Consider the following 24,979-nt stretch of genomic DNA (forward strand, 5'->3'; position numbering starts at 1 on the left):
AACTACGCCTCCATCATCATAATCGGAACCCATTCCAGAACCTCTTTCGACCTCTATGGTACTCTCGCCGGAACAGACTGCTCTGGTCAACATCATGGTTAACATCAAAATCCGGATCACAGTCTCTTGGGGCAAGTCCATCTTTGAGGAGGAAATAGAGAAGAATGAGGAGGGGGAAAAAGAAATTTTAAGGGAGAGGGGCTGGGAAGTGGAGAAAAACAATAAAAGGGAGAAGGGAGTCGACAACTGCTTTCGGTCTTCAAGGCTCAGGTGCCGCCTCAATCCTCCTGGAACAGACACTCCAGTGATACAACCTCTACCGTCTGTTCCTTATCGCGGGACTTCTCTGGATCAGCAACCTTTTTGCAGTGGGATGAATGGACCCAAGTCTCTCTCTCAGCAACCTTCAATGCTGTGGTGCTAGTCAATAAGACCTGGTATGGTCCTTCCCATCTATCAATAAGACAACCTGAGCGTAGAAAATTTCGTATCATTACATAATCCCCAGGTTCAATGTCATGACAATTACTATCTGGTAAATCAGGAATCACCAACTTCAGATTATCATTTTGATTCCTCAACTGTTTACTCATGTTAATCAAGTACTTTACAGTTACTTCATTGTTACATTTCAAATCATCCTGAGGGTTAATCATGACATGCGGTTGTCGACCAAACAGAATTTCAAAAGGAGACAGATTAAGAGGGGACCTGGGAGTGGTTCTGATGCTATACAAAACAATGGGTAAAGCTTCTGGCCACGTTAATCCTGTCTCTGCCATTACTTTACTCAATTTATTTTTAATAGTGCTGTTCACTCTTTCGACCTTCGCACTCGCCTGTGGACGGTACGGAGTGTGCAGCTTACTATCAATTCCCATCAACTTACACATTCCTTGAAAGACATCACCTGTAAAATGGGTACCCCTATCACTTTCAATGATTCTAGGGATACCATATCTACATACAAATTCCTGCACAATTTTCTTAGCTGTAAACATAGCGGTATTTGTAGCTGCTGGAAAAGCCTCGACCCAATTCGAGAAAACATCTATACAGACAAGTACATATTTCAAATTTCGACATGGGGGTAATTGAATGAAGTCAATTTGTATTACCTGGAAAGGGCCGCCGGCAGGTGGGATATGGGATGGTTCTGTAGGTATTGCTTTTCCAATATTCTTTCTCAGACAGGTAAGGCATGACATTGCTCTTTTACTCGCATGAGAGGAGAATCCTGGGGCGCACCAGTATGCTCTTACCAATTTGCACATCCCCTCCTTGCCTAGATGAGTCAGCCCGTGAGCTGCTTCAGCCAGACATGGAAGGTATGCCCTGGGGGCCACTGGTTTACCATGTCCATCCGTCCAGAGCCCTGAGGACTCCTGGCCATATCCCTTTGCCTTCCAGACTGCTCTTTCCTGTGTGGAACACAGATTCTGCATCTCACACAACTTCTGTGTGTTGATGGTATTAAATACCATCAACTGTGTGGTGTCTGTCCGTGTGGGGGTAGCAGCTGCAAGCTTTGCGGCTTCGTCTGCTCGGCTGTTACCAAGGGATACTGGGTCTTGGCTATATGTATGTGCTTTACATTTGATAACAGCCACTCTGTCGGGTTCCTGTATCGCTGTTAGAAGCCTTTTTATGTGAGCTGCATGCGCTATCGGTGTACCAGCTGCCGTCATGAAATTTCTGAGCCGCCATAGGGCTCCGAAATCATGGACTACCCCGAACGCGTATCTGGAATCGGTGTAGATATTGGCTGACTTACCCTTAGCCAATTCACATGCTCTGGTTAGGGCGACCAGTTCAGCAACCTGGGCTGAGTGAGGTGGGCCTAGCGGTTCCGCTTCTATGGTGTCTTGGTCATCTACGACTGCGTATCCAGTACACAAGTCTCCCGAGTCTGACTGTCTGTGACAACTACCGTCCGTGTAGAACGTGAGTTCTGCATCTTCCAGTGGATTGTCACTGATGTCAGGCCTTGCGGTAAAATTTTGGGTCAAATATTCCATACAATCATGTGTATCTTCCTTTGCATTAAATCCTCCTTCCCCATCACTCTCACCTTCCACCCTTTGTGTCTGACCAGGCACACCTGGGAGAAATGTTGCAGGATTTAATGCGCTGCATCTCCTTATGGTGATGTTTACGGGGGCCATTAATGCCAATTCCCATCTTGTAAACCTTGCAGATGAGACGTGTCTGGTTTGGGCAGAATTCAATAAGGCAGATACCGCATGCGGTGTATGGATTGTGAGGTTGTGGCCTAGCACGACATCTTCGCTTTTCGTTACTAGCAATGCTATCGCCGCAACGCTACGCAAGCATGTGGGGAGGGATCGCGCTACCGTATCTAGCTGGGCGCTGTAGTATGCAATTGGCCTGCTGGCATCACCGTGTTTTTGTGTTAGTACACCTGCTGCGCACCCAGCACTTTCTGTTCCGTATAGTTCAAAGGGTTTCCCATAGTCTGGCATACCTAGTGCTGGTGCCTGCGTTAGGCACTGTTTGAGTCTCTCAAATGCTGTTTCAGATTCGTCTGTATGCGAAATCCGATCAGGTTTGTTTGAAGAGACCATTTCCTGCAAAGGTAGCGCCAATATGGAAAACCCTGGGATCCAATTACGGCAATACCCACACATTCCTAAAAACGTCCTGATCTGTTGCTGGGTTTGTGGCAGTGTCATGTCTCTAATGGCTTGGATTCTATCAGCGGTCAGGTGTCTCAGTCCTTGTGTTAGACAGTGTCCCAAATATTTTACCTTAGTTTGGCATAATTGTAACTTGTCTTTGGAAACCTTGTGACCTGTGTCTGAAAGATGAAACAGGAGCTGTTTCGTATCCTTCAGAGATGCTTCCAGTGAATCTGAACACAGTAATAAATCGTCCACATACTGTATCAATACTGATCCACTGTCTGGTTGGAAAGACTGTAAACAATCATGCAAAGCCTGAGAAAATATACTTGGACTATCTATGAAACCTTGGGGTAACCGAGTCCACGTGTATTGGACTCCTCTGTATGTGAATGCAAACAGATATTGGCTGTCAGGGTGCAGAGGTACCGAAAAGAAAGCGGAGCAGAGGTCAATAACAGTGAAAAATTTGGCAGTGGGAGGAATTTGCATTAGGATGACAGCTGGATTAGGCACTACGGGGAACTGACTCTCAACTATTTTGTTAATCCCCCTTAGATCCTGCACTAGCCTGTAACCCCTCCCCCCACTCTTTTTAACAGGGAAGATGGGACTATTTGCGGTGCTGGACGTTCTTACTAGAATGCCCTGTTGTAGCAAGCGCTCTATTACGGGAAAAACTCCTAGCTCCACCTCTGGCTTCAGAGGATACTGTGGGATTTTTGGAGCTATCCTACCATCTTTTACTTGCACAACTACTGGAGCTACGTTTGCCATTAATCCAGTGTCCTGTCCATCTTTTGTCCAAAGTGACTCTGGTATCTGAGATATCATCTCTTCTACTTGGGATGGATTCCTATTTGTCATGATGGAATGTGACATTAATTTTGATGGGGAGTCTAACATGTCTCGTACTTCCTGAGCGTGATTCTCAGGAATGTCCAAGAATACACCTTCAGGGGTACAATAAATGACGCAACCCATTTTACATAGTAAGTCTCTCCCCAGGAGATTAGTTGGTGCCGATGCAGCCAGCAAAAAGGAATGCTTGGTATGCAAAGGCCCTATTGTAATCTCGGCTGGTGTGCTAACAGGGTAGTGCTGGACTACTCCTGTTACTCCCATGGCTGGAATTGTCCTACCAGTGGTTCTCATGCCCACTGTCGAATTTATCACTGACTTGGCCGCCCCTGTGTCTACAAGAAAGTTTAAAGTTTTACCAGCCACATTGATTGCAATCTCTGGTTCGCTTCCAAGACTGGCAATCAACTTAACTGGCTGCAGATTACAGGTATGGCCACACCCCTATTGGGTATGCTGACCTCCCAGAATCCCGCTGGCAGCAACTACTTGTGAGGGAGTTAGCTGGGAACTACCAGAGGCATGCCAGTCTCTGTTTGGGGGATATCTTTTTGTTTCCCCTGTATGTGGCTCAAAACTCCGCCTCTGTGGACCCTGCTCCCAATGTCGTGTGTTGTGTTGTTGTCTAGGGGGTTGAAAAGATCTTTGTACATTCTTTGTTCTACATTCTCGTGCAAAGTGTCCCGGTCTGTTACAAGAAAAACATGTTATTACACTTGCCTTACCCACAGGATTCGGTGGTACATACGCAGGCTGCCTTGTGGTCAGCGCCTGTATACTTACGGACATCAACTTATCACTTTGCGACTCTCTGTGCCTAGTGATGTTTCTGTCGTGATCAATAGCAGCCTCTCTCAAGCCGGACACTGACAGACCTCGCCAGCATGGTTGCGTGGTCTGAACCCTAGTCTTTAATGTTTCCTTTAAACCATCCATCAGTACAGATACTGCTACTTCTCGATGGTTTGGGTTGGTCTTAATGTCTTCTATACCAGTGTACTTTGCCATTTCTAATAGTGCCCGGTGAAAATATTCTGTTGCCGTTTCGGACTCCTTTTGCTTAATGGAAAATATTTTATTCCATTTAACAACGGCTGGGAAATACTCTTTTAGCTGTAAATTTATCCTTTTTACATTATCCTTGTTGTACACGTCTGTAAGCGGTACATCTTTATCCAATGCACAATCAGCTAAAAACTGAGTTGCATCAACATTGGAAGGTAAACAAGCTCTTAGCAGTATCTGCCAATCCTTGTTGTTGGGTTCTACAGTGTTACCTAGATCCCTGATGTATTTTTGGCTAGCAACTAAATCCTTCCTGGGGTCAGGAAATTCGGACACTATTGTTCTTAATTCCATTCTGGAAAATGGAGTGTACATGGCAATGTTCCTTATGGGAGTGGCTCCAGACACATCTGTTTTTCCATTGGGAACTGCTATTACCCTTACAGGAGCAATTCTAACAGCCTCTTCCTGTGTAGATTCTACTGCTTGTTGTGGTACAATTGTTTCAGTGTAGTGCATGGTGCCGTACTTACCCGTTGACACGACCTCACCTATCCCTCCGCTAGGGGCTTTCACTAATCTCGTGGGTGTCGCTGTGCCTACTGTGGTCTCTGCTATGGTGGCTGCAAGAGAGAGAGCTGAAATTGTTGCTGAATCGTCTTCTTGATCACACTCCTGAGGAAGGTTCAAAACAGGGTACATCTTGCACGGGTTAATACTTGCATGAGTTATTTGGTTAACATCATTAACATTTACAGGGTTACTAAGAGTTTGTGTTTTACAACCCAGTGCGTTTCTCTCCGCAATCAACTTCTCTCCTGCAATGTATGGTGGAGGAGGAGCTGTGGCAATCAACTTCCTGACTGCCCCAGATCCTGCCGCCAGAGCCAAACCTCTCTGTATCTCACCTTCCTGGTGCCATAACTGTAAACAATCATGATGTTGAATTCGTCTCTTTGTTGATTTTACGAGACATATCCTCCTCCTTAAATTTTGTAACACTTCTGGACTAAAGCTACCTATTCTTGGGAACTTGTCCCTGTCTTGTACAGTCATTCTCTCCCATTCATCACATAAAGATTCGGTGTGAATTCCATATTTTTCACACATTACATATCGTGCCGACCCAACTGGTCGGTTCACAGAATCAACCTGAACCAGGGTTGATCGCCCCCTACCTGAACAAATGGCCCCCGTAATCTGCAGGCGTTGCTTATTCCTCCTTGAATATCAAGGCTTTCAGCGAACCCTTACAAACAAACCAAGATGTCCTTGGGCAGGCCGGCGGTGGTGGTTTATCAAGTACCCCACTTACTTCTCGCCCACGTTGGCCTGTGCTGCAATCACTGTAGCCAGAGCTGCTGGACCCAACCTAGGGCCCCTGTGAACCTTTAGTTTACTGGAACATATGAGGGTTACCCGCAGGACACTTACTCTTTCCAGTAAAGTTGGGGTTGTTAGATAGTTCCTGAGTGACCAGCGAACTTCCCTTCCAAAAATAAAAAATTACACAAATCACGTCAGAATGTACAGATAGCGTTTGTGACCACTTTACTCTAATGGTATTAGGTCAGATTACTAACTACTGCACACAATAACGTGCGGTCCAATCGTTCAGTATACGAGCACTACTTGTCATGTACTGAAAGATCAATGGAATCTATGTTTCCGGCTGCGATTCCTTCAGCCAGAGCTTGTATGGCCTATATGGGTTCTGCACCAACACCCCAGGCGTTGTGCCACTGGACTTTTATAGCGGACCTTTTACCTTACGACCTCCTGGTCTTGTTACCTTATGACCTCCTGGTCTTGTTATCTTATGGTCCGCTATACTCTAATGCTCAAATATTATTTAACCAGGGATGCCTCCCTAGCCACCGTATATGTCACTTACACGTATGTCCCTTGACGAGTACCCGGCTTTCCTTTTGGTTCCACCTTAAAGTTATATAAACTTTTGTATACAAAACACACTCACTCAACACATGTACACTTTTGTTTCTATATCTATTTCTGCGCAGAAATTGTCTTTAGGCCAAAAGTGTTACCAATTAGGAGCAGGATCTGTTAAACTAAATTTCAGATTTTCCAAAAATAGATTTGCGTTATTTACCGCTTCGCGTTATCTACCGCTGTGCGTTAATTATCGCCTTTGCGTTACTTCACTTTATCGTGACTTGAGCTACGTGAGCGTAACCGGACGCTACGTTGCGTAATGAACGCTGCGTGCGTCTGCCTTTTGGATTGCGTACGCTAGTCTTTGTTAGCGACACGTGTACGCAATGCAAAGGATCCACCGTAACACAATATATTTTTATCAATGTAAATGATCCCTGATCATCTACCGCAATCCACACTGACTGCCTTGTATCTCAGACAAACCGTGTGTTTGTTCTATACTTTAACTATCACCTCTACTATTAAATAACAGCAAATCTCTTTTTAGCACTTTCTATCAACTATAAAATTTGGCAAACAGGAATAGTGATATACGAAAAATGAAATACACAAGTGAAAAGAAATGCAGGTATGTATGCGTACGCAAGACAAAAGAAAAATAAACAGTTTTAAAAAGACACAAGCGTTTTGTTCTTACTTCCGGTTACCGGGTTCCTTCAGCACTCTTTATCTAAGCGAAGCAGACGCTTATCCCGTCAGCACTGTGAGACAACCTCCCACCCTTTGCTGGAGGGATAATGTCTGCTGATCTACCTAGTGCAGATGTGAGAAGTATAGGACGAGCCCGCAATTGACAATGCTAAATTCCTTTGTTATATAAACAACCCTTTATGAAGCTAAGAACACTGTACGCTGTTTACTTAAGAAGTACCGTAATGGTACGCTAGTTGCGTAACGATCGCTCAGCCGTAGGCGAGACGCTCAAGCGTCACGTTCGCTCACGGCCCAGGGATCACAGGATACGTTATTGGTTATGTCTAGGGTAATGATTCGCTATGGCGTAGCTTACGCTCGAGACCACGAGGAGGTCACCAGCGATGCAGACGCTCACAACACTATACCTTTATGATAAAACCTTATACCAATGTAATACACTGAATACCTTAATGTGAGTACAGGGTGTAAGTACAACCTTGTGTAACCTGACTAACTACAAAGCTGCTTGAGCGTCACCGACGCACAAGTGAACACTTAACACTATAGAAAATACACAGATACTGGTTTAGGTTCCAAGGCCTATTAACTGTATTATATCTAATATACTTGTAAAAGGGGATAACAGTACAAATGATACACTACAATATAACAGAGACTTCCTAACCACAGAACTAAACAATAAATACAAAAAGACAATACTACACTGACCTAAATGCAATACAATACAATACTATCTAATACAATACAATACTAGCCTAGTCTAGGGGAGATATGAGAGAACAGAACAGAGAGAGAGAGAGAGAGAGAGAGAGAGTTGAGAGAAATTGGCTCACAGAAAGACAATGATTACGGAGAGAAACTTACGCACAAAGGGTATGATCGCCTGCGCCTCGATATCCAGCTCCCGGCTATCAGCAGATAACCGTTGATGAGAGAGTGAGAGCTGGATGTGGTCGGCCTGTCTATTTATGCCCCACACACAATGCAATCTCCTGGTCCTACAATCCCATTGTCCATTGGCCGAAGGAATTCGGCCCTGTATTATAACAAAAGGTCATAGGGTGATTCATACAGGTGGGCTGTGACGATTTCCAACAGCTCAGGTGGGTGGGAAACTGGGTTTCCCGCCGCATACCTGAGTATGTGTAATTAATAGAAATGGACATAAACTTCTTATGTCCATAACTATTCGCACGAGCGATTAATACGCTCCAAACCAACACCGGAATATTGCTAATTAAATACTCTTCCGATGGGTACCAAACACTGCTGTATGATTCCTGTTAGACCCTTTGTACGATATAAAGAGGGATTCCTCAGCTCTGGGACATTGTATTTTAACCAAACTTTCAGAATCTATCAAAGGGACCATGATCTATAAACTACATTAATTGTGAACATTTGTAACGAATGAGTCGCACGCTACGACTACATAAACTCTACCGTAAATACGCATACCGCGCCTGCGAGTGCACGTTATTGCGGGTATGCGAATCCACGGGAGAGCGCATGCACGCGCAGCGCGGACCAGTGTGCGGTGCAAATATGGCAACGTGCATTGAGACATTTTTCTGACTTTGACAGAGGCATCTACTCCCGTTAGGGTGGGGACAAGGTGTTCACATGGCAGTGACTACTCCATTGTAGGCAAGTTGTTTCGTTATAGTACAAGCAAGTGTGACAGAAGGGAAGGCGAGATTCAGCAAGGACCCACAAGGGGGAGCTTCGGTTCCCTATGTCAGGCAAAGAGTGTGTATTCAGTCTTGTCTCATCCCATACAACTTGTGAAGTGGCAGGAATTCTGTACAATAGAGCATCACGGTGCCATTAAATAAACGGAAGTCACAGTACACACTATGAAATAGAATGAGAATAGTGGGATGTCGGCAGCTGTAGACCCCTCCTAAATACACCTCTCCCCCCAATAGTGTCTAGTAAAAGTAGCCAACGTCCATAAGAACAGATGGGAGAGGGTGTCCAGCAGCACCCGTCACCAAAGCTAGAGGTGCGAGCAGGGCAGTGTCTCCCTACAGGACAGCGTTTCTCAGTGTGGGCACCTTTCCAGTTATAAAGATGGCGCCGCCAGGCTCCTGCTCCAAATTCTAGTAACCCGGCCACTTGCGGCCCCAGCCTGCGGGGAAGACTCGTTGGTGGCAATGGTGGGTGTCCCAGCAGCCAAAGCGGGGCCTCAGAGAGCGGATGGCGAGCGCTGGAGGCAGCGGCGGCCGCGTCTGGTCCCGAGAGCAGCACCACGTGACCAGCGCCGCACTCTCCTGCACTACGGAGCTACCCGCCGGGCGTCACGGTCAGCGGGGGAACCGCCGCATAGAGCAGCCCAGCAGGGGAGAGACTGAGATAGAGGAGTGGGGGCTCCAGGGATGGAGGGGAGAGTTCGGTCACAGCTCTCTATCGCAGGGCACCTCACTTCCGGTCTGGGGCAGCTCCAGACTCGAGGTCCCGGCTCCAACTGGTAGGGCAGGCCGCAACCCGCACGGGTCCAGGAGGCACCCGCCGGCTCCGCAACCCACTCACTCAGTGCAGGGGAGCCCGAGCAGTCAAAAGGTAGGTCCCAATTTCCCAAGTAAAAGGGTTATTGAGTAGTTAAAACTACAACTAGGGCAGGAGCTCAAGTCCGACACAACCTCCTGCATTCACAGCTAAGCCACCAACTGACTCGCTATTTATCCTGCATGCACCCAACAAGCTGGGTGCTCATGCTTCAAAGCAAACTATTGCTCGCTGGATCTGTTGCACGATTCAGCTGGCACATTCTGCGGCTGGACTGCCGCATCCTAAATCAGTGAAAGCCCATTCCACAAGGAAGGTGGGCTCTTCTTGGGCGGCTGCCCGAGGGGTCTCGGCTTTACAGCTTTGCCGAGCTGCTACTTGGTCGGGTTCAAACACATTTGCTAAATTCTACAAGTTTGATACCCTGGCTGAGGAGGACCTTGAGTTTGCTCATTCGGTGCTGCAGAGTCATCCGCACTCTCCCGCCCATTTGGGAGCTTTGGTATAATCCCCATGGTCCTTACGGAGTTCCCAGCATCCACTAGGACGTCAGAGAAAATAAGAATTTACTCACCGGTAATTCTATTTCTCGTAGTCCGTAGTGGATGCTGGGCGCCCGTCCCAAGTGCGGACTCTCTGCAATACATGTATATAGTTATTGCTTCACTCAAGGGTTATTGTTATGAGCCATCCGTAAAAGGAGGCTCAGTTGTTGTTCATACTGTTAACTGGGTATGGTTATCACAAGTTGTACAGTGTGATTGGTGTGGCTGGTATGAGTCTTACCCTGGATTCTAAATCCTTTCCTTGTTGTGTCAGCTCTTCCGGGCACAGTTTCCCTAACTGAGGTCTGGAGGAGGGGCATAGAGGGAGGAGCCAGTGCACACCAGATAGTACCTAATCTTTCTTTTAGAGTGCCCAGTCTCCTGCGGAGCCCGTCTATTCCCCATGGTCCTTACGGAGTTCCCAGCATCCACTACGAACTACGAGAAATAGAATTACCGGTGAGTAAATTCTTATTTACCGGCCGGTAATTTACTTTATTGTTTCATAATAATATTGGTTGTTTTTATATTCATGTATTATGCATTATAATCATTAAATCCAATAGTATTTAAATACCAGCTTTTTTGTTTTTCTTCACTAGTGGAGAATGTTGTTTCTAATCTTACCGACATGATCGTACGCCCTTTTAAGCCTGTATTGTCCCATTATAACCCGCAGCCTAGTCAGCCTGTGGCCACAAATCAAGCATACCACTCTATTAGATTCACCCCACTTCCTCTTCTTCTGCCAGTCGTAATAGTGTTTATTTACCAAATGGTTTTGCCATCGAATTTGAAGCAGTTTTTTTCTTTACTTTTTTTTGTTTTTGTTTAACCAAAACGCCCAGACTTTAATAAATAAATAAATAAATGCCATGGCAAAACGTCGAAAAGCAGCCATTTCGTAAATATCCATGCATTTTTGGTTCATCATCCTGGCAATGTCACGATAGCTATGGATATAACTTTCTAAAACCTAAAAGCTCACTTATTCACTTATATTTGCCAGTTCTTTTTAGAGACCCTTGTACTACAAGTTGTTGATCGGTTTCTTTTTTTGTTTTGTTTTGTGTGTTTTTTTTTTTTTAGTCCTTTTGAAAACCAAAACTAGTGGAAACAAGTACTGTCTGCCAGTCACCAACTTTTACTCTCCAAGGTTGTTGTTTTTTTTGTTTGTTTTTTATTAAACCTTTTCCAATGCCCCCAAAAAGTCAATGCAACTAGTCTGCAAATATTATAAACTGAGCCGGTCATCGCCTACTGCTGTCATCACCAGGGGCCTAGAGAGCCACGCCGGGCCCTGATAGAGGGGGCGTGGCTTAAAAAAGGGGGCGTGATGACACCCGTTCGTATAAAAAGAATTATATAATAAAATATAAAAATAAAAATAATTGCGAGCTAGGCACCCGCTTCCTACCTTACCATATCCTCAAACACGGGCTGAGCAGAAAATTGGTACAGATTGGGAAAGGGGTCGTGGTCACAGGTAAAGAGGGCGTGGCCACCGGAAACAGCACAAGTATACTAGGGTATGTACCCGGGCTCCCGCCAGGCCCTTCCAGTAGGTAATTTGCACCTGCTCCAGCCCCCACCCCCCTCTTGGTGCCACTGGTCATCACTACCAAAATAAATCTATGTTTCATGTATATATACCACTACCATTTATAATAAATGTGTTAATAATATTAAAAAAAATTTTGACCTAATAAAATCTAAGTAAGTTCTCCATTGCAACGAATGCTGCTGAAAATACTAGATCTGCTACTCGTGGCCTGGGGACCTATTTCTGGCATCTACCATTTCTCACCAGGCTGAATAGGGGACTTGTTGTTGGTAAATAAGGTGGGCTAATCGTGGCCATTAAACCAGTTCCACATTATTAAGAGAGAAAAATAATTGGTAAACCAATCTTTTTCCCTAACTCCCAATATATTATCATCTACATTTAGGAGGTCATTCCGAGTTGTTCGCTCGCAAGGCGATTTTAGCAGAGTTGCTCACGCTAAGCCGCCGCCTACTGGGAGTGAATCTTAGCATCTTAAAATTGCGAACGAAGTAATCGCAATATTGCGATTACACACCTCGTAGCAGTTTCTGAGTAGCTTCAGACTTACTCGGCATCTGCGATCAGTTCAGTGCTTGTCGTTCCTGGTTTGAGTCACAAACACACCCAGCGTTCGCCCAGACACTCCTCCGTTTCTCCGGCCACTCCTGCGTTTTTTCCGGAAACGGTAGCGTTTTTTCCCACACGCCCATAAAACGGCCTGTTTCCGCCCAGTAACACCCATTTCCTGTCAATCACATTACAATCGCCAGAACGATGAAAAAGCCGTGAGTAAAATTACTAAGTGCATAGCAAATTTACTTGGCGCAGTCGCAGTACGGACATTGCGCATGCGCATTAAGCGGAAAATCGCTGCGATGCGAAGATTTTTACCGAGCGAACAACTCGGAATGAGGGCCTTAGTACATTAATACTCCGCTTTAAAAATGAATTAATAATTTGCATAGAAAGGGGGCAAATCTTGCTTGCTATTGTGCCTCCTATGCGATCAGATTAGTATGTCCTTATCTTTTTTCCAAGTAACAAAAAACTAAGGGCTCCATTTATCAGTGATAATTATTATTGATGGTATTCTGTATTTCATTTATTATCACTGTGATACTTATGACCTCTTCGGGATTCAGAATTACAAAACACTGATCATGTGCGGAAACTTGGCGTTGTCCTGGATGGTGGCCTGACACTTAAATGCCAGTTATTGGCCACAAACAAATTTTTATTTTTTCATTTGTGGAATTAAGCCAGAATGAAGCACTGAACTCCTTCAGAAGATCTGCCTAAAGTCATACATGATTTGTATCATCTCATTGCCTGGGTCTCCCAGCAAAAGAATTGGTACAAAATGCAGCTGCCAGGCTATTAATTAGCCAGTCCGGTTCCTGACACATAGCACCCATTCTCTTCTCCCTCCACTGGCTGCCTGTAAGATGGCGAATCTGTTTCAGGATTGGCTTACTGACTTTCAAAGCTCTGTAGTGCTGGGTACACACCTATACGATTGTCGTCCCGTTCTCCCGATATCGGGTTGATTGTAAAGGTGTGTACCCAGTGCCGAAGCAGGAGCATTAACCAATAAACTGCTTATAACGCTTCTGCAGCGGTCAGGACCAGGAGGTCACGTGTTATGTGCTGCACATGCAGTCTCCCTACAGAGGAGCCACTACCCCCCCCCACACACACACACACCCTTCCCCTGCTGTTTCCCCCACCTCACAGAAGGTCTCTGGGATCACAGCTGGATACGAAACACACAGCCCTGCTGATTGGGAGCGTTTTACTTGATCAGCCAGGAATCGAACACGTGTGTACCCATCTTAAGACCAGGGCCCAAGGTACCTGAAGCAGATTTTGATTCCTTACTGTCCCCATCACCTTTAGCTTTGCGGCTCCGACACTATGGAACACTCTTCCCCACACAGTTCGAGAGCCCTCAATTTTAGAATCCTTTAAAAACAGACTGAAGACTTGCATACCTGTTTACTTAGACATTTAATTAATACCCCTTTAGTTCCTAAAGAAATACAAACCAAATGCTTAGTTCTGTTTTCTGTTAAACTTATTTTGTATCTTGTATTTTTTAACGCCGATGTAAAGTCCTTGGAGCCCTCTTGGGAGAAAAGTAACATTATTAAATTATTATTCCAGAATGGCTTTTGCTGGGTTACCTTTGCCAGCATTTGTAGATAACATTAGTAATAGAATGACCAGCTAACTGAAATAGGAAAATGTGTGTAATATAACTAAAATAATATAATTTCTGAAATAAACATGACTTTCTTAGTAACACACACAAACAACAGATCTGTGATTATCAGCCCACATAAAGCCTCATATACTAAAAATAACAAGCCAGTTCCACTTTTTTATGAATAAAGATGAATATGGGTTGACAATTATGGAGCTGTCATTTGTGTGTGTTTTTGTGGTATCTGTCGTAAAGAAGGAGACGACACCCCTAATTTCAGCTCTTTTTTAGTACCATAAACTTTAATAATAGAATTAATATTTTCTCAGAATAGTTACCATCTTTTAAATCTTGACATTCTGCTTTTATATCTTAAAGTTCATTTTGATAAAATTGTGTATGGCAATTTACAATTTACTGCTGCAAGGTGACCTCATTCAGATGCGTACCTACACTGACCATTCCTTTCTATGAACCTGATTCAGTAAGGATTGAAAATTCTGGTAAGTAGCAGAATTTGCAATCCTTTGGATCGCATGCTGGGAGCCGCCCATCGCAGGGCAAGGTGGCCCAGCATGCTAACCGCCCCCCCTCCCGACCACGCTGAAATTGTGGTCGCAGCACAATTTTAGCGTGATCGCTAAAAATAGGGAATCCTCCTGCCGCCATTTTAGTGAACGCAGCGTTGCAACGCCTGCGTGTGATGTCACGCAGCCGTCCTAATCATACCCGCGCCTCCCCTCCCCCATTTTTAACCCGTACCCCGCAACGATCCGTCTCCGCCTTGGAGAAGGAGCGTTGACGCCCCTCCCCTGCCCCGCATTTTCCGCGCATCGATCATAAAAATTTCTGTTGGATCGCTATTTGTGATCCAATCTGAATTATCCCCAAGGCGGGGTTTATACCACTCTATGCTGGTTCTGCATATAAGACCTTATTCAGAAATGAACGCATATTCTCACATGCTAGGGGCCACGCAGCACAGGGCAAGGCCGCCCAGCATGTGTGCGGAACTAAGGTTGACCACTGGCTGCGCTGTCAGGCGATCTGCCGCCATTTTTTTATTTTTTTTCTTGGAGCAGCTGCATGTGACGTCACGCAGCTGTCCCAAAAACGGTCCCGGCCTGCCCCCATTTGGGACATGCCACGACGACACCCCCCTGACGGCCGCCGCTGTCAGTCACACTCTGGCCGCATCTAGGAAGCAATGTGTAAGGTCGTGCACAAGGGTCACTGCGCGTACCCATACCACCTGGATGTGGCCGCAGCGTGCGAATACGTGGCTGCGTACAAATCAGAATAACCCCCATAGGTTATATTATTCTATAGCAATATTATAATTTAATACACACTGTCTTTTATGTGTCTCATTTGTGTTCCAGCATTCTTGTCTTTTATTTTGTGAAGTGTGTCATAACTGTGATGCACATATCCATAGTGTGTGTGTGTGTGTGTGTGTGTGTGTGTGTGTGTGTGTGTGTGTGTGTGTGTGTAAAAGTAGGATGCACATTAAATGTTTGGTGAGTCATTAAATTGATTTATGCTTTACTTGCAGTCAGATTGGCGTTGCATATTTGACGGCTACTAGTACTGCTCTGGCCACTGCGGTGGGACTTAACCTCTACACCAAGGTATGGAGAATGCAGGGTTAAAACATGTCAATGAAATCGCTTTTCACTAGTGATAATGGATCACCTATTAAGGATCATGGCCACCACTAATACTCTGCTGTGATGACTCCAGAACTGGACTGGCTCACCAGGGTATTGTGGAATCCGCTACCAGTACATGGATGCCAGGACAATTTTTAGTTTAACTATTTAGTTACAGAAAGAATTGGGGAAAAAACTGCCCAGGCCTGTGCCCATAGTCAGTAGAACATGTAGCACTCAGTCAGTATCGTACGCTAACAAGACACAGTCATGCTCCTCAACCATCAAAGCAAGAAATTTATTGAAGATTTTATTTATCCTCTTTATGTGTGAATCGCAAGATAGATTATTATATTATTCAGATTATTAAATGATTCAATATCATTACATGAATCCAATGTTTTATTTATTTTTCCCTTTTAAATACCTGTAGTTTCCTATTGAGCAGAGTTTCACAAACTCTGCCATTGCAGTCCAGGTTTTAAGGATATCCAAGCATGAGTATGGGTGACTTAATTAGTACTTCAGTCAATTTGTATTTAACAATCTGGACCCAAACATGGATATCCTTAAAACCTGGACTGTAATGGTGGAGTTTGGAAACAATGCCATACAGTGTACATAACAGGTTTGCTTATATGTTGCAAAAAGTAAATGTACAAGCTGTGTACATTGTCTGTGTCAGCTAGAAGGGTCATCTCAGTGACACATTACCCAAATGTGTTTGCCAATCTGCCGAGTCGGTAAAATAGAACACTTACATTAGGGTTTTACATTGACCAAGTTCATGACAGACTCAATAAAGCAGTAAGACAGCAGATACCTCATCACTGGGGGTTGTGGGGTGCATTCTGCAGTGGTGGGTATAAGGACGAAGAATGTGATTTTTTATATATATATATATATATATATATATATATATATATATATATATATATAAATATAATTCCTATGGGATCCGGCACTCACTAATAGAAACTTTACTGTCCCTGTTGCCTTCCGATAAACGCAGCAAAGCTGCCAGACATATGTAGGTATTCGGCGGCACTCAGGAAATAAATCACACAGACGCAGCCACTTGAAGCAAGCCAACGTTTCAATGCTGTCGCATTTTCGTCAGGGCATTAACAAAATTTAAAAACACTCACCATTTTATGTGCTCCCCTCACCATCAAAGTCCGCGCCGCCGGCTCCACTTCCGGTAGACTGACGCATTTCTGTGACGTCACCCAGTGCGCCCATCACCATGGAGACAAATAATACACTGAAAAAATACAATATAGTGTGCAGCATAATCATACGATCCTGCACAGGTTTTACAAAGTAAATAAATATTGCTTATTCGATGTACAGATATATTAAGGGACCAAACCAGAAAGTTTAAAGAAAACTATTGAGACCTGTTTGTTCATTTAACCCCCGAGGATTTAAAGTATCCAATAAGAAAATCCACCTAGCCTCACGCTGCAGTAGCATCTTTGCCCTATTGCCACCCCTTGTTAATGGGGGTATATGGTCTATGATTTTATGTTTAAGGGAGGTCGGTGAATGGCCAGCTGTAGCAAAATGTCTCGCCACTGGTTGTTCGCTATTTCCAGACAATATTGCTTCACGTATAGCATATCTATGTTGCCCCATGCGTACTTTGAACGCACATTCTGTTTTCCCTATATAGTATTTGCCACATGGGCAAATCAGGGCATAAACAACAAATTTTGACATGCACGATACTCTGTGTCTGATTTTAAAACTTTTTCCTGTATAAGGATTTTTTATAGTGTCCCCAGTGAGCATATAGCCACACGTGACACAACCTGTGCATTTAAAGCACCCATTTTTGGGTGTTCCCAAAAAGGTGACATTAGATTTCTTATCAAAACTTGTGATATCACTGTGTACAATGTAGTCACGTAGGTTTTTACCTCTCGAGTAACTACACATAATTTGTTTGTTGTGTATGCTGGGCAGTTCTTTGTCCGTTGTTATTATTGGCCAATTTGATCGAATCGTCTTCCTAACTTTATTGCTAGCAACATTATAGCGGTTAGGCCATATGATCTTATTGGCTGTAGACTTCTTAGGTTTGGATTTGAGTGTTTCTGATCGGGGGATTGCCAAGACCTTCTGTTTTAATTCTAGCAGTGTCTGTTTTTTGTACCCCCTAGCCACAAACTTATTAATCATAAGGTCTAATTGAGAAGATACCTCACTCTCATCGCTGCAAATACGTCTCACACGTAGGAACTGTGAGAAGGGCAGACCTTTTTGTATATTTACCGGGTGATGACTAGTGGCACTTAACAGTGTGTTACGATCCGTTGGCTTTATGAATAAAGATGTTTTCAAGCCAGTATCAGTTTTAATAATTCTCACATCCAGAAAGTCAATTGAGACTTTGTCAGTTTTATAGGTAAGTTTTACCGGACTATTACCCATATTGTGTTTTTGAATGACTTTAGCCAAAGTTTCTTCATCCCCCCTCCATAGGAGCAACATATCATCTATGAAGCGGGTATAATATATGATATTCTGCTGAACGACTGGATCTGAGAAAAAGATATCACGTTCAACAGATATCATATAGGCATTTGCATATGCCGGAGCTACCGAAGCTCCCATTGCACAACCGGAGACTTGGAGATAATGTCTCCCATCAAAGTAGAAATAGTTCTTATTTAATACCATCTCAAGGAGTGCACAGAAGAAGTTCACATTAGGTCCCTTGTACCAAATATTGTCTATGATCAATCTTCTGGTAGCCGCTATACCCTCACCATGAGGGATGCATGTATATAGCGACGTGACATCTATACTACACAGTATGCAATCAGGATGGATCTCTCCCAAATCAGATAATTGTAACAAAAGGTCAGTAGTGTCCTTCAGGACATAAGCCGACTTTTGTACACATGGTTGAAGATATGTGTCTAGGAAGATAGATACTGGTTGAAAAATAGACCCCCTGGCAGAGATAATCGGTCTACCAGGGGGGTGCACCAAGTCTTTATGCACCTTCGGAAGCGTGTACAACAAAGGTTTTATAGGAAATTCAGTTTTTAACACATTAACAATTTCACTGGATATAACCCCAACTTGAACAGCATCATCTAATAACAAATCCAAAGCTTTCTTATAATCAGCTGTCGGATCGCACGGCAGTAAACGATATACCGTGCCATCAGACAATTGACGCAAGATCTCACGTCTGTAATCAGACACATTCTGTATTACAATTGAACCGCCCTTATCCGCTGAGCGGATGACGATGTCTTTTCGTTCCCCCAACATCTTAAGGGCTTTAAACTCTGCTGATGTTAGATTCGAATGTCCTTTATTGGACCTGGTATCCAATGTATCTACTGTTGTGTCCAATATCCTAATAAAGGATTTGATAGAGGCATTGTTCGAGCTGGGATCAAAATTAGACTTTGGTGCCAATTTTCTTAGTTCCTCCGGTATAGGGTTTGTATTCCCCACAGATGTACGGGAACCGAAAAATTCTTGTAATTTTAATTGTCGGTTCAACTTGAAAACTTCTGTTTTCCACAAAAATGGGTCAAAGGCAGTGGTGGGTACAAAACTCAGTCCTTTCTTTAATACATTAATTTCATCTGTAGAGAGTGGGACTGATGACAAATTGAAAATTATTTCTTGGTCGGCAGGGGTGGTTTTTTGCGTGCATCGCTTCCACTGGCCTCCTCGTCGGTTGTATTGACGTTTGCCTCGCGATGTTTGGCACGTGTCTTCATCCCTAAAGGGAGAGATCTAAACCTTCTCCCTCTCCTCGACCCACGGTCACTGTCACTTGCAGACGTGGCTGAATCTTTGGTAGATTTATAATTGGGATTCCTCCCAACGCGCTGGCCTCCCCTTTGCTGCTGCTGGGGTAATTGGGATCCACCTGTTAGCCAACCATATACATTGTTGGATTCGTAATCACCATTCACCTTCGTGAATTTTTCACGTTTGTATTTCAATAAATCACGTTGGTAATTTTAAATTTAATTTATTTTAAACAAATGTTCTCTAGATTTAATATTACTGGTGATAGAAGAGGCCACCAGAGAGCTGAATGTTACAAAAAACAAAATAGAGGCATTTGAAGCTATACATAAGAAGACTCTGATGGAGGATAAAACCTGTGATTGGATGGATAAGCTGACCAAACAAGTGGAAAATTACCAACGTGATTTATTGAAATACAAACGTGAAAAATTCACGAAGGTGAATGGTGATTACGAATCCAACAATGTATATGGTTGGCTAACAGGTGGATCCCAATTACCCCAGCAGCAGCAAAGGGGAGGCCAGCGCGTTGGGAGGAATCCCAATTATAAATCTACCAAAGATTCAGCCACGTCTGCAAGTGACAGTGACCGTGGGTCGAGGAGAGGGAGAAGGTTTAGATCTCTCCCTTTAGGGATGAAGACACGTGCCAAACATCGCGAGGCAAACGTCAATACAACCGACGAGGAGGCCAGTGGAAGCGATGCACGCAAAAAACCACCCCTGCCGACCAAGAAATAATTTTCAATTTGTCATCAGTCCCACTCTCTACAGATGAAATTAATGTATTAAAGAAAGGACTGAGTTTTGTACCCACCACTGCCTTTGACCCATTTTTGTGGAAAACAGAAGTTTTCAAGTTGAACCGACAATTAAAATTACAAGAATTTTTCGGTTCCCGTACATCTGTGGGGAATACAAACCCTATACCGGAGGAACTAAGAAAATTGGCACCAAAGTCTAATTTTGATCCCAGCTCGAACAATGCCTCTATCAAATCCTTTATTAGGATATTGGACACAACAGTAGATACATTGGATACCAGGTCCAATAAAGGACATTCGAATCTAACATCAGCAGAGTTTAAAGCCCTTAAGATGTTGGGGGAACGAAAAGACATCGTCATCCGCTCAGCGGATAAGGGCGGTTCAATTGTAATACAGAATGTGTCTGATTACAGACGTGAGATCTTGCGTCAATTGTCTGATGGCACGGTATATCGTTTACTGCCGTGCGATCCGACAGCTGATTATAAGAAAGCTTTGGATTTGTTATTAGATGATGCTGTTCAAGTTGGGGTTATATCCAGTGAAATTGTTAATGTGTTAAAAACTGAATTTCCTATAAAACCTTTGTTGTACACGCTTCCGAAGGTGCATAAAGACTTGGTGCACCCCCCTGGTAGACCGATTATCTCTGCCAGGGGGTCTATTTTTCAACCAGTATCTATCTTCCTAGACACATATCTTCAACCATGTGTACAAAAGTCGGCTTATGTCCTGAAGGACACTACTGACCTTTTGTTACAATTATCTGATTTGGGAGAGATCCATCCTGATTGCATACTGTGTAGTATAGATGTCACGTCGCTATATACATGCATCCCTCATGGTGAGGGTATAGCGGCTACCAGAAGATTGATCACAGACAATATTTGGTACAAGGGACCTAATGTGAACTTCTTCTGTGCACTCCTTGAGATGGTATTAAATAAGAACTATTTCTACTTTGATGGGAGACATTATCTCCAAGTCTCCGGTTGTGCAATGGGAGCTTCGGTAGCTCCGGCATATGCAAATGCCTATATGATATCTGTTGAACGTGATATCTTTTTCTCAGATCCAGTCGTTCAGCAGAATATCATATATTATACCCGCTTCATAGATGATATGTTGCTCCTATGGAGGGGGGATGAAGAAACTTTGGCTAAAGTCATTCAAAAACACAATATGGGTAATAGTCCGGTAAAACTTACCTATAAAACTGACAAAGTCTCAATTGACTTTCTGGATGTGAGAATTATTAAAACTGATACTGGCTTGAAAACATCTTTATTCGTAAAGCCAACGGATCGTAACACACTGTTAAGTGCCACTAGTCATCACCCGGTAAATATACAAAAAGGTCTGCCCTTCTCACAGTTCCTACGTGTGAGACGTATTTGCAGCGATGAGAGTGAGGTATCTTCTCAATTAGACCTTATGATTAATAAGTTTGTGGCTAGGGGGTACAAAAAACAGACACTGCTAGAATTAAAACAGAAGGTCTTGGCAATCCCCCGATCAGAAAAACTCAAATCCAAACCTAAGAAGTCTACAGCCAATAAGATCATATGGCCTAACCGCTATAATGTTGCTAGCAATAAAGTTAGGAAGACGATTCGATCAAATTGGCCAATAATAACAACGGACAAAGAACTGCCCAGCATACACAACAAACAAATTATGTGTAGTTACTCGAGAGGTAAAAACCTACGTGACTACATTGTACACAGTGATATCACAAGTTTTGATAAGAAATCTAATGTCACCTTTTTGGGAACACTCAAAAATGGGTGCTTTAAATGCACAGGTTGTGTCACGTGTGGCTATATGCTCACTGGGGACACTATAAAAAATCCTTATACAGGAAAAAGTTTTAAAATCAGACACAGAGTATCGTGCATGTCAAAATTTGTTGTTTATGCCCTGATTTGCCCATGTGGCAAATACTATATAGGGAAAACAGAATGTGCGTTCAAAGTACGCATGGGGCAACATAGATATGCTATACGTGAAGCAATATTGTCTGGAAATAGCGAACAACCAGTGGCGAGACATTTTGCTACAGCTGGCCATTCACCGACCTCCCTTAAACATAAAATCATAGACCATATACCCCCATTAACAAGGGGTGGCAATAGGGCAAAGATGCTACTGCAGCGTGAGGCTAGGTGGATTTTCTTATTGGATACTTTAAATCCTCGGGGGTTAAATGAACAAACAGGTCTCAATAGTTTTCTTTAAACTTTCTGGTTTGGTCCCTTAATATATCTGTACATCGAATAAGCAATATTTATTTACTTTGTAAAACCTGTGCAGGATCGTATGATTATGCTGCACACTATATTGTATTTTTTCAGTGTATTATTTGTCTCCATGGTGATGGGCGCACTGGGTGACGTCACAGAAATGCGTCAGTCTACCGGAAGTGGAGCCGGCGGCGCGGACTTTGATGGTGAGGGGAGCACATAAAATGGTGAGTGTTTTTAAATTTTGTTAATGCCCTGACGAAAATGCGACAGCATTGAAACGTTGGCTTGCTTCAAGTGGCTGCGTCTGTGTGATTTATTTCCTGAGTGCCGCCGAATACCTACATATATATAAATATAAAAACACAAAAGTATCTTTATCTCGCGCCAAACTAGAAGCAGCACAACGGGAGAGATCTTTGTTGGAAGACCTCAATAGCATACACAAAAAACACAAATTCCCCAGTGCGCTAATATCAACCGTAATTACTGAATTCTTCCAGCGTTATTTTCGTAGGAATGTAGACTGGAGGGTGTTTAAATCTGGGGACCTGTAACAGACACTCCTCACCAAATAGTCACCCAAACAAGAGGCCAACGGCCAATTAGTAAGAAGTTGTTGTAATAGCATACATTAGAACACATGAATTTTATACATGTAATTCATGTAATTTTATAAATGATAGATTTAAAATTTATATCAATAAAATACAACCAAAAAATACAACCGACAAGTTTGTTAGATGGAATCTAGATACTCCCTCACCTTTTGCAAGGTGCGAGCTCGAGAGGGAGTATCTTCACAAACTAGGCTGCGATTTTATGACTGACAACCCCAACGCGTTTCGTCTTATCGACTTCATCAGGGGTATATATATATATATATATATATATATATATAAAAAAATTATAGCTGTGTATACAGTCCCTGATGTGCAAAGACAATGGCTATATGTAACAGCTGCAGGGCAAGCGTGGCATTGTGAGGCATTGTGCGTGTGTCTTCTCTCCTCCAAACCACCACATTTAATATACAGGCTTGATCGGTATCCAGGCCATCCTCTCCTATTGTTTAATGGAGTAATCTTTGTGTGACTTACAAGATAATAAGTGCCTTGTTGTTTCAGAAAGCTCCGCCACTGATTGCTCGTTGGGTTCCCTTTGCTGCTGTGGCTTCCGCCAATTGCGTGAACATTCCTATGATGAGACAGCAGTAAGTGCTGATTATCGTTGAGTACTTTTATCTAATTCACCGTATTTAAGTAGTATGCTAGGTTAACACAATTTCAGTATAGTTTATTATTTATATAACACCAAGAATCCTGCAGTAGTGTACCGTACGCTAGTACAACTGGGGGATAAGCAGGGCAAGTTGCATGGCATACAGTAATACTACATACAAGGCAGAGCGTAAGTGTATGGCTTAGTGCAGACAGGCACTTTGCTGCTTTTCCCTCACTGTCTTAAATGTTTTCAGAGAACTCGCATATTCTGGACGGCCTCTAACATGGCTCACAACTATATCCAATAATATGGCGTGAGACAGAGGGGTCTTTTGCGCGATTTTAGCAGAACTTAGTAAGGACACGGGTATATGACACACTGTGCCACAGTTTTATTTTGTCCCCCCCCAATTACTCTCAGGGCCTTAGGCCATTGCATCTCTTGCAGTTACTTAATGATGAGTCTGCCAATGTCAATGTATTAGGGCACCAGCCACCGAGGTGCTGGAAATGGACCATTGTTTGCCATAAAAACAACCCATTTTTGTGACAGATGTTTGTTGGAATGCGCTAATATCCTGTTTTGTTATGATTTGTTTAGGGAAATTCTTAGCGGTATCGCAGTTACTGACGAAAATGATAATAAGCTCGGCCAGTCCAGGGTAAGGTCTTCCTGTTAAAATATTTTCTGCAGAAGAGTATATACACTGACTGTGCAGAAAACTGATTATGATGTTGATTCAATTAGGCGCAATCGTCTTGAGCCAGCAAATAAGTGCGTATATATATGCCGCACTTGTGGCATTTCCGATCTCGACGATTTTCATTCGCAGCCTCATAGGGCTGCGTACTGAAATCAACGAGATCAAGCTGTGTGGAGACGAGTTTGGCAGCTGCTGCTGGCATTTTTACACCACTGCAGGGGCAATACTTTCCCCCTCACATGCGGAGGTGAGTGAATTGAATTAACCCCATTTCTCTGACGTCCTAGTGGATGCTGGGGACTCCGTAAGGACCATGGGGAATAGACGGGCTCCGCAGGAGACTGGCACACTAAAAAAAAGATTTGGTACTACCTGGTGTGCACTGGCTCCTCCCTCTATGCCCCTCCTCCAGACCTCAGTTAGATTTCTGTGCCCAGCCGAGCTGGATGCACACTAGGGGCTCTCCTGAGCTCCTAGAAAGAAAGTATATATTAGGTTTTTTATTTTACAGTGAGACCTGCTGGCAACAGGCTCACTGCAACGAGGGACTAAGGGGAGAAGAAGCGAACCTACCTGCTTGCAGCTAGCTTGGGCTTCTTAGGCTACTGGACACCATTAGCTCCAGAGGGATCGACCGCAGGACCCGTCCTTGGTGTTCGTTCCCGGAGCCGCGCCGCC

At 43.7% G+C, this 24,979-nt stretch overlaps 1 protein-coding gene across 2 annotated transcripts in view; it reads left to right on the forward strand.

The window, feature by feature from the left end:
• The window catches only part of SFXN2 (sideroflexin 2), a 192,452-nt gene that overhangs the window by 85,528 nt on the left and 81,945 nt on the right, over positions 1-24,979 (forward strand). For both annotated transcript variants that reach the window (XM_063961934.1, XM_063961932.1), the window contains exons 5-7: positions 15,482-15,557; positions 23,502-23,587; positions 24,199-24,259. In XM_063961934.1, coding sequence (XP_063818004.1) covers positions 15,482-15,557; positions 23,502-23,587; positions 24,199-24,259 — 223 coding nt within the window. The remainder of the gene's footprint in view (positions 1-15,481; positions 15,558-23,501; positions 23,588-24,198; positions 24,260-24,979) is intronic.

This window comes from Pseudophryne corroboree, chromosome 3 (assembly GCF_028390025.1).
Source record: "Pseudophryne corroboree isolate aPseCor3 chromosome 3, aPseCor3.hap2, whole genome shotgun sequence".
NCBI lineage: Eukaryota > Metazoa > Chordata > Amphibia > Anura > Myobatrachidae > Pseudophryne > Pseudophryne corroboree.